This window comes from Mytilus galloprovincialis, chromosome 2 (genome assembly GCF_965363235.1).
Source record: "Mytilus galloprovincialis chromosome 2, xbMytGall1.hap1.1, whole genome shotgun sequence".
In the NCBI taxonomy this organism is placed as follows: domain Eukaryota; kingdom Metazoa; phylum Mollusca; class Bivalvia; order Mytilida; family Mytilidae; genus Mytilus; species Mytilus galloprovincialis.
The window spans coordinates 21,885,287-21,896,467 of NC_134839.1; the positions used below are offsets into that span (position 1 = coordinate 21,885,287).

Consider the following 11,181-nt stretch of genomic DNA (forward strand, 5'->3'; position numbering starts at 1 on the left):
CAAATTAGATTTAAAGAAAATCACATTACTGAAATATAATTTGTTTCAATTAAAACTTATGGAACTATATAAATGAAATTAGCAAATAATTTGGTATATATGTATGGTAACTTTAACTGTGTTGAATTACGATTATCATTTTAAAATATTCACTTTCCTTTCAAGAAAGTATTGCAAAACTAAATGAATCGCTGAAGCAAGTTTTTGGAATATTCAAATTTCAAATAAACTTGATATGAATATGTTATAACTAAAAACTGTTTTGTTTGGAAAATGTACACGTCCTAAACAACTGCGAATAAAACAATTTAATCACAAAAAATTAAAGGTATAAATTAACTAGATTTGGTATGATTACCTAAGAGACAGCTATCCACCAGATATCAAATGAAGTGGATGTCCCCGTAAGTGTACCCTTTCAGCAATGAGCAAAATTCAAACTGTAAGCTGTAAGGCTCGATATGACATGACAAAATGTAAAACAATTCAAATGAGAAACCAACGGCCTGATTTATATAAAACTATAAACAAAATATGAATAGGGCAAACAGCAACCAACGAATATTACTGAATTACGAGTTCTGCTTCGGAAATAATATAGTATGCAGGGTCAATCATGTTTGCTAGCGTTCGCCCGTCCCTTAATATGAAACAGTGATAAAAAACAAAAGCTCAACATATGAGTATAATGTTTTTAGAGTCTGTTGGTAAGGGTTTGACTCGAAGTACACACGCATATTTGATTTACAAAACTGATGCACAATTTCAGAAATTGAGGTAAAGTTCAAAAGGGATAAATTGTTAAAAGTGAGTTTGAGGCTTTGAAAAATTATATCTAGAAGATGAGTTTTATTCCATATATTTTTTAACACTGAATCAATAGTTATAATACCGATACATTATCACGGCTGGTAATCTAAAAACGCAGAACATTTGGTTCTGCAATGAAAACCGTGAGAGGATTTTCCGGTTGTGCTTGAGTGGAGTAATTGTCACCGCTTCAAAAGGTATGTACATTTCTAAATCTCAATTTTCTTATTCAACTGATCAAAATATTGAAAATCTGAGAATGCTATGCTGTGGTGAATACTTTAACGAAGAAATACATGTATCATTTACTGTTGTACGTAGAGTTGAACTCTTACAAAATCAGTTGCCCCACAAGAAATCGCCTAAAAAAGTGATATTATAATTTTAAAATGGTTCTATTTACAGACCTACAAGTTCAAATTTAGTTTTTTTTAGGGCAATGGGTATGAATGTTGTTTTTGGCGGCGTGTACGCTGTCCGGTGTTGATAGACGTCTTAATAATTCCAAAAACTACATTTTTTCATTAAGTCATGCGTGAGGGGATCGGTTCTGATTGAGGACATCGTGAATGCGTGAGGGGAAGTACAGAATTTTTTTTTAATCTTTGGCTTTGTGACTTTTGTTGACTCAATAAATGTGATCAATGCTGATTAAAAATCATCACAGATTTGTCCTTATACTTTAACAGATGTAAACTGATCACTGATTCTATGAAATCAAAATATTTAAAATTGTTTGCTCAAATTCAGAAAATGCCATTATTCAAAGGTAAAAGGAAAAGAGGACTAAAATTGACTCTCTACAAAAAGCCATGGAGATAAAAGTTATCCCAGCCCTCGAAGCGAACTAAACCCTGTGGGAGTAGTCCTGTCGTCAAATATACGTAACAGAGATCACCACATATATTAAAGAAAAGTATATCGCCGATCAAAACTTCAACACTTATATATATTAGACGTAATCTTTTCACCCAAAATCACGAAATTTCCGAAACAAAAAGGGCAGATATACAGAATTCATTATTCACGAACATCGATGTAAGCCAAGATAATCTCGAGGAAGACCATAAGGAAGAGCATGTATTAGACAACGAAGAAGACATATAAGAAGTCACAGAAGAAGACCACGTAGTAGACCACGAGAAAGACGACATGGAAGACATTGAAGAAGAACATAAAGTTTTTCAAAGTGCTTTAGATAAACTCTCAGACGAAGGGAAAAGGGGAAGATTTTTTTTTTTTTCATTAGTGGACGTTTTCCTTTAAAACAACATTGAATTCGACCTGTTTTGGACATTGTTGAGTGGTTTGAAAAGGACGAATCAAGACGAATGAGATACTCCCCAACATCTCTGCAGTATTTTTGGTTATCGTTGACAACATTTTTTGTTTTTATTCTTCGTGAAACATATTATTAAACCCTAGGTTCCAACAATTTATTTCAATATCAATCTCAGTGATTTTTTTAGCACACATTATGTGTTTTTTCATGAACAATGTAGCCTTATTTAGGTAAGTTTCAACGACTCATAGCTTGAATATAAAGATATGATTTGTACTTCCCTTCACGCATTCACGATGTACTCAATCAGAACCGATCCCCTCACGCATGACTTAATGAAAAAATGTAGTTTTTGGAATTATTAAGACGTCTATCAACACCGGACAGCGTACACGCCGCCAAAAACAACATTCATACCCATTGCCCTAAAAAAAACTAAATTTGAACTTGTAGGTCTGTAAATAGAACCATTTTAAAATTAAAATGTCACTTTTTTAGGCGATTTCTCGTGGGGCAACTGATTATGTAAGAGTTCAACTCTACGTACAACAATAAATGATACATGTATTTCTTCGTTAAAGTATTCACCACAGCATAGCATTCTCAGATTTTCAATATTTTGATCAGTTGAATAAGAAAATTGAGATTTAGAAATATACATACCTTTTGAAGCGCTGACAATTACTCCACTCAATCACAACCGGAAAATCCTCTCACGGTTTTCATTGCAGAACCAAATGTTCTGCGTGTGTAGATTACCAGCCGTGATTATGTAAACATGAAAAATACATCATAATAAATACGTTGACTTGGTCCTTAAACAATATTATATGGTCATTTTTAGAAATTTACTGTTTACAAAAGAGTAAATTATTCGAAACACTTCAGGATTTTCTTATCCCAGGCATAGATTTTTGGAATATTAGCTTTCTAACTCTTTTGATCTGAGCGTCACTGATGAGTCTTATTTAAACGAAAAGCTGAAGTATCTAATTATAAGCCTGGTACATTTTTGTACCTTTGATAACTATTTACAATTACTTTCTCTAGAATTTGAGGGTACAAAATTTGTGTCATATATTTGACATTTTTATGATACATAAGTTGTACCTCAACAATTCTTTATACACGTTACATTATTAGTTTTAACTGATAACTAGTTGTCTGTTTATGTATTAATAAAAGAAACGTCTTATTATTCTTAAAATTATTTAAAGCTGACACACCTACATTATATATTTGATGTTAAAAAAAAATATGCATAACGTCACTTAAAGGTTTATTTTTTTGTTTAGATGAAAATGTCCGATGATGATAGATTTAGAGATGAAGGAGAGAAGCCAGTAAATGTAAAGACTACGCTCAATATGACACTACTAAGTTTTGGAAGTGCTCTGTTTGTCAACTATATTGCTGAGATTGTACAGTTATCATACCATTTAAATGTACCAAATAAGCATATTGCCGTGATTGGATCGATAGTACTATCATCATCAGCAATAGCAATGATACTGTTGTATTCACTGGCTTATATGTTTACGAAAAGAGGACACGAACAGAAAACTATGGTTTTGTTTGTTGTAGCTTTTTCGTGCTTGAGTTTTGCTATTAGTGCTCTCGGTATTGTCATTGCTGCTACAGAATAATATCATTGTGGTAGTGTTTTCGTGTTTGGGTATACATGTAGCAGGAAGTTATGAATATTTGTATTGTTGCTACAGACTGATATTTGTATTAAAATTATTAACTCGGGTTATAATGTGTATGTTGATAAACAATTGTATGGTTATATTTTGTAGTATTATAGCAGTAAAAAAGTAGTGTTTTTCTAGTTTTTTTTTAAAAACGAAAGAAACCAACAACAAACTAACTTCTGAACTATTAGACTATAGAAAATGTTCCTATATGTCATTGTTTTTAACCCAAATGATTCTTGAAGGCAACATACATACAGTCTTCAACTATAACCAGGTGTTATTACAACTGGATCTAACTGACCTCGAGTCTTGAATAGTATTGTTGTGAAGGAATTTAACAGCTAGTAGCAAAGGTCTGCTATCAACACTCCGCTTTTCAATTGACAAAAAAATAATAAGATATGCCTAAAAACAACCCCGGTTCGAGAATTGGAAAAGCCAGGTTCTTTTTTGTTGGTTTATTGTGTTAGAATATTGCTGAAGCATTTGTTGATAATTAAGCAATACAAATAATTCTCTACGTAACAAATTGTATTTTCATTACTTTTCAACTCTTTCATATCAGTTCACAACCTTGTTATAGCTGAAGTCTACCTGTAAAGAAATTCAATGTATATCAATAGTTATATGATTCAAAATAATATACATAATGCATATGAATATATACTAGTATATCGATATGAATTCGCTTTTTATATAGAATGATCATGAAGTATAGAGCATGAGTATATTCGAATGACTTTTTGCTTGTAAATATCAAATGTTCTGACAAAAAGTTATTTGCATGGAAAATGGATGGTCGAGTGACTTAATATAAAAGAATAAATATAACTAATTATATTGTCAATATTTATGTTGAAATTTAAAAAAAACCCCAATTTTTCTAAAAAAAATATCGATTACCTGTTTTCATATACAAGGGCATGTATTTTGGATTAATAACATTTTGAGCATTACAATACACACTAGCAGTATCACAGTTGATTTGTTGACAGCAATCATAACATGTAGTCCATGGTGGGGTTGTTGTCGCCCTACAATCCGGATTGTTAATGGTGCTCATCCCAGCATTGGTGATGCATACAGATTCATTTGTACCACCTCTTTCTATGAACCAACCATGCGCAGTGTACACTTTCTTTACATAACAGTGGGTATGACTGTTGTCAACATCATCAGACGATGATTTACACAGTGATACTGAAATAAAGCAGCATATTGCAATAAAGACGCTGGCGATTTTTGGTGGATGTTACTTGTGAAAGAGGACAAAGTTCATACTTTTTCATGATACTTTTGATAATCAGATTTACAAATTTGCGGTAAATAGGCTTCACAACATGGCAACCATAATAAACATGGTAATTCACAAGTCAAAATATTTGACAAAAAAGTTAGAGATTTTGCATTCACTAGTCACGTTTTCTTAATGTTATTGAGGACTTCTTTCTCAATTCAGGACAAACTTAGATAATTTTGATTTGAATATTAAAGTTGCATTATTACTGAACTAAAATATTGAATATTTTGGGTTTCGATCATCAAACTCAAATCTGATTGCTGCATTATTTGACGGATGTAAATATAAAAATAAGAATCTATGGTATGGTTGCCAATAAGACGACTCTCAACCAGAGACCAAATGACATACTAGTATAAGTTGACATCTGATTTCCCTTCATATTATGCCCCACCTACGATAGTAGAGGAGCATTATGTTTTCTGGTCTGTGCCTCTATTCGTTCGTCCGTTCGTCCGTTCGTTCGTCCGACTTCAGGTTAAAGTTTTTGGTCAAGGTAGTTTTTGATGAAGTTGAAGTCCAATCCACTTGAAACTTAGTACACATGTTCCCCATGATATGATCTTTCTAATTTTAATGCCAAATTATAGTTTTAACCCCAATTTCATGGTCAACTGAACATAGAAAATGAAAGTGCGAAGTTCAGGTTAAAGTTTTTGGTCAAGGTAGTTTTTGATGAAGTTAGAGTCACAACTACTTGAAACTTAGTACACATGTTCCCTATGATATGATCTTTCTAATTTTAATTCCAAATTAAAGTTTTGACCCCAATTTCACGGTCCACTGAACATGGAAAATTATAGTGCGAGTGGGGCATCCGTGTACTATGGACACATTCTTGTTTTAAAATGTTTCATTTCGAAAATAGACTTAACATTTAGAAAAAAGCATGAAAAGAGTTTTATGATATAGAAAATGATATAGAAAATAAGAAGATGTGGTAGAACTGCCAATGAAACAATTATCCACTAGACACTGAATCTCATAGAACAAGCAGCTACAGGTACAGTTGTATGGTCTTTACTAACGAGCCACTTAAAACCGTTAAAAATCAACGGCTCGATGTATGTACAAAACAATGGACGTAAACATACGACAACCAACAAGTTACAGGCCCTTGACAAGGGACAGGCACATACAGAATGTAGAGGGGTTAAACTCGTTTTCTGGCGCCATGTCAATAAAATGTGTCTTTTCTACAATGCATACATTAATTGAAACGTGATTAAAAGTTCGGGTCACGAGCAAAAAGATGACAAAGCTGTTTTAAAATAAACTTACATTGTAGGGGACATGTTGGGTCTAGGAAAATGACCAGATGCTGATGTTGGATAGTGAAGAAAATGTGTAGCAACATATGCTGTATATATGGTATTCACAATTTCAATTATTGTATTCGGTGAATGCTTCTGATTTTTTTTCAATTCACATTTCCAGCTATACTTACTTGTTGCTGGACTGTGACAAGTTTTTGTGCTTTCTACAATTGAGGAAACGCATAAGTTGTAAATTAAAACAGTATCAATACAGTAATTCAACAATGTTTATAATAATGAAGAAATAAGTTATAAACCGCATCACTTTTACAAATTTAATGATTATTTTTCAAATTTACTCGGAAATTTACAAATGCGTGCTAATTCAGTATCAATTCAACCAAAAATTGTTTAATATTTCTCATGCTACATGTATATAACATAAAACTAATAATCACTAACAAATATTCATATTTCAATTTTAAACCTTTACTGAAACTTGATGAATTTCATATAGAAGAGATTGCTGGGAAATATAAAGTAATCTTTCTTATTATCGTGTGTTGCCTCATGAAAACCTACCCTACATGTATATGCTACTTATACGTTATATATATACTTGCTATTTTCAAAGACTTGTAATTCCCAAAACATGGTAATTTGAAACAAGTTACATCTCTGTTCAAAATCAAGGTATTAACTGGAGCAAACACTTACCTGAAATGTTGATAGTTAACACTATTCCTGTAAAAGGTAAGAGAAACTTTGAGAATGCTGTACTTTTCACAGAAACTTTTCTTTAAGGAACAGCGATACTAACAGAATTATAAGTATATATACGTTCAATACTCAATTCCGTGCAAGAAAATATATTTTACATTTCACGCTCGAAAATACACAAATCAAAAATCCTTGAGAAGCAATAAAACCGATGCGTTCCATACAGATCAACAAATGTAAAAAAGAAGATGTGGTAAAATTGCCAATGAGACAACTCTCCACAAGAGACAAAATGACAGAGAAACTTTAGGACAACGTACAGCTTTCAACCATGAGCAAAGTCCATACCGCATATTCAGCTATGAAGGCCCCGAAATGACAAATGTAAAACAATTTAAACGAGAAAACTAATTGCCTAATTTATGTATAAAAAAATTATAAAAAAAACTAATATGTAGCACATCAACAAACGACAACAACTGAATTACAGGCTCAAGTTCACGCTAAGTTTTTTAAAGAAGCATCTAACTCTAGATCCAAAGCTACTCTCCCCAACAATCTACCTTCTTTGGTAATGTATAATATTTAATACTACTAGTATTCTTTTCTTAATTTGTTTGTTTTTTAATCAGAACTTTAATTATTATTTTAAAGTGCTTTTCTGTACTTTTCTTAAATCGTATGTCCTTTTGTTCGTCTATTGGTCAACATCAAAAAGTTGGAAGATTGATTCTTCTTAGTTGAACCGTGCATGGCCATGTGAAGGTGTGGAGTTGTTATCTAAAGCATGAATTGTTTCTTATGTTCTTTGGGGTTTTTTTTTAGGATTTGGTGTTGATGGCAAGCTTTTGATTGCACAACTTATATTGTGTTTTGTACACATATGTTTGGGTTTGTTTTTTTATGTTGTGTTTTGACATGGCATTCTCAGTTTGTTTGCAGCTTGGGTTTGAATATCCATTGGGCATCTTTCAGCTTTCTTTAAAAAGTTTCTGTTTGTGTTATCCAAACTTTTTAAGACAAAGGACGACCTAAAACTTGGTATTTTTATTGTATAGACTCTTATGCAGTCAAGAGTCTACTTCGTCAAAATTATCTCCCCATTACGCCAGTTCATTTTCACAATCGTAGAAATGGAAGCCATTGTAGGGATGACGCGCTACCAATATTGCTCTTGGAAATCCGATAAATTTATCCACATTGCACCATTACGATCCTTATATGTTAGTTGTATTTTAAAAGACAAATGTATCAACTAGCTAATGAGCATCAGTTAATAATCTTGTCTGCATTGATTCAACTTAAAACTATTGTCTGATCGGTTGTCAGGTGGAATTTTCGAAAATCCATAAACATTTAAAAAAATCTAATTAAATATTTCGTGGAAGGGCAGACTAGATTTTTTTAGTGTATGAAGACTATAAACCCTAGTAATCACACACAAAAAATTAGAATTTTTCGAAGATATGCATTTTCATCATCCAACTGAAAGACTGTCGTCAAGTACTTTCAGTAAAAAAATAGCTATTCGAACACACCTTCTCTGTTTTTGTGACTCATTAGATAGGTATTTCACTTGACCCATATATTTCATCTTTTAGTAATGTGATTCTTTTCTGTTATAAAGTCAACCTGTAGCTTTAATATATAAAAATGATAGAATTTTAAGCGAGACGATGTATGAAATATTCTTACTTTGTACGATATCAAGACAAAATACTCAACTCAAACACGCCCTAACATAAAAAGGTGCATTCGATTTTCTCTTTTTGTTACCCATTTTTTCGATTTTTTTCTTCAGTCACATAATGGAAGGGCAGACACGAAAATTACTGAACTAATAGATTGATATGTTTTCCGTCCGTGGTAATTTTTTCATAAAAATCGGAGGTTATGCATTTTCTTCATCCAACTTGAAAGATACCCATGTCGTCGACTTGATATCTAATTGTTCTGCTTAACTATGTACTAGATAAATTGAAAACTTATGCAAATGGTGTTTTTAAAATAAAACACCTCGTAATTGAGAAGAAAACTGCAATTTTGTTTGTTTCTATTAACCTTTAAAAATTTGGTCACTATAGTAAACAATACAGTAAACATTTATCGCCTTCTCTAACAAAGAGCTTCGATTCTTTTGTTCTATTTCAACCTGGTTTCCGACTGTATGGACTCCTATGTATTGTTAAGGTTCATCATAACCTTTTGGCTAAAATGGCCGTATTTACACCCCAAATTTTACTCTGAGTACAGACTAACCTATATACCTGCAACAGTTTTAAGGGATGGCAGGAACTAGATATATAAATTTTAAATGCATTTTATGTTTCAGAAAATTATAAACTTTTCTAGATTTTGCTATCCATTTTTTTTCGTTCCTCCAGAAGGTGCAAAAATTAACTAAGTAGTGAAAACGATTGAGAAGCTCTCCTCATATAATCAATGTTGTGAGTAGTATTGATTTAAATGGACAATAGATGGACAATAGACACCTGTAAACAATAGGTGATTTAACAGGTTTAAACTGTGTAACTGAGTGGACCGTATCAAATGAAACTCGGGTGTTTGTTTATTTTGCTATCTTCTGCAGACTGGAAAAAAATGAATATCAACATCCATGTAAGTTTTTAATTTTCTGAAACGTAGACTTCATATAACTTTTATATATCTAGTTCTTGCCATGCCTTAAAACTTTCCTGGATGTACCAGTTTGTCTGTACTCAGTAATTTTGGAGGTGTAAACACGGCCATATTTTTCAATTCCTTCTGATGAACCTTAAATATAGAATAAGTAGATGTCGTATTGCCAAATTGGCAAAAACACTATTATTCAACAAAGGACAAACAAATTAAAAAACTACACGTCATCGGGTGATGTTTTGGTATTTCGTATTCAATTTAACTTTTATGTAAACGAAACTCTCGTCTGGTGTATCAAGATTATAAGTCTGAGTATCTATAATGACATTTTACAACAGCTAGGTCGATGTCACTTCTGTTGGACGTTACTACTCCGAAGGCATAAAGTGCCGAGTAGTTAGCATATGTGTTGACATAACATTAAATTTCAGTTTTGTAAAGTTATTGTTTTTAAACTATGGGGTATGAACTGTTGCAATGCTAAACAATTCATATGTTCTACCCTAAGGTACTAATGAACTTGTCCGTATTTGGCACAACTTTTTGGAGATTTTGTTTTCAATATTTTTCAACTCCGTTCCTGATTTTGCTTTAGACGTACATGTACACATAAAGAATGTGGATAGGTAGAAAATATAAAATTGTCCTTAAAATCAATGAAACTTTGGTCGAAAAGCACAGTTTGTTTTAGAAAAAAAACTGTGCAAATCAACAGGAAAGGGTTTGACTCATCAGAACGGTACTGTACACATAAAAAAAACGACTCTGAAAAGGATACAAAGTATAACTATCAAATGACTGTCGTTACTCTCAGTTGCTAAAGCTATTCCAACTCAAATTCTAACTAACTATTATCAACCTATTTTCCTTGACTAGATATAAATCTGCACTACCCTATGAACTTAGTGTTTTTAAAACGCCATAAGTAGCCTGTGGTATAGCAATGTCATTGTGCAGAGCTGGCTTTCTTTTTTTTTTATTAATATTGTTGTATTCATTTGTGTTTGTTAAAAATAAAAACTAACAAACCTATAAACCATAGAATACACAGTTTCATCAGTATCTCCATAGTATTCTTATTTGTCAAGGTTCTATCTAAATTCTACACACATACAGATAATATGGTTACTTGTATGACGACGAAATACCAAGATAAGGGATCAGATAAAATCAAAACAATCAAAGTTAACATTTAACATGAGTCTTTCCCGCTTTAGGACTAAATTCGAACAATTCGAGCAAAATCATGTTTGTAAAAGGAAAACAAAGGGTACCAAACAGATTATCTTAAATTCACATGATGAAGAAAATAAGACGTAACTATAAAACATAGAAGCATGACGAAAACGACAAATATGACGATCGAAACGATAAACAACAATGGATAAAACATCTACAAATACAATAGATAAAACAATAACCCAAAAACCATCTCCGACTGGGGAAGGGGCTTATTTGGAATTGCCAGCAGTTAGC

The 11,181-nt window shown here is 32.2% G+C and overlaps 2 protein-coding genes across 2 annotated transcripts in view; one reads left to right on the forward strand and one right to left on the reverse strand.

Moving 5' to 3' along the window:
- The window catches only part of LOC143063119 (E3 ubiquitin-protein ligase DCST1-like), a 38,266-nt gene extending 34,354 nt beyond the window's left edge, over positions 1-3,912 (forward strand). The window contains exon 19 of the mRNA XM_076235086.1: positions 3,388-3,912. The gene's annotated coding sequence lies outside the window, so the exon portion shown is untranslated. The remainder of the gene's footprint in view (positions 1-3,387) is intronic.
- A 745-nt stretch (positions 3,913-4,657) lies between these two features.
- On the reverse strand, positions 4,658-10,865 carry LOC143062164 (uncharacterized). The gene is made up of 4 exons (XM_076233964.1): positions 10,735-10,865; positions 7,063-7,089; positions 6,537-6,569; positions 4,658-4,989 (listed from the first exon to the last, which is right to left on the reverse strand). The coding sequence occupies exons 1-4, from the start codon at positions 10,772-10,774 to the stop codon at positions 4,673-4,675; spliced, it is 417 nt and encodes a 138-aa protein (XP_076090079.1). The 5' UTR covers positions 10,775-10,865; the 3' UTR covers positions 4,658-4,672.
- Positions 10,866-11,181: the final 316 nt, after the last annotated feature.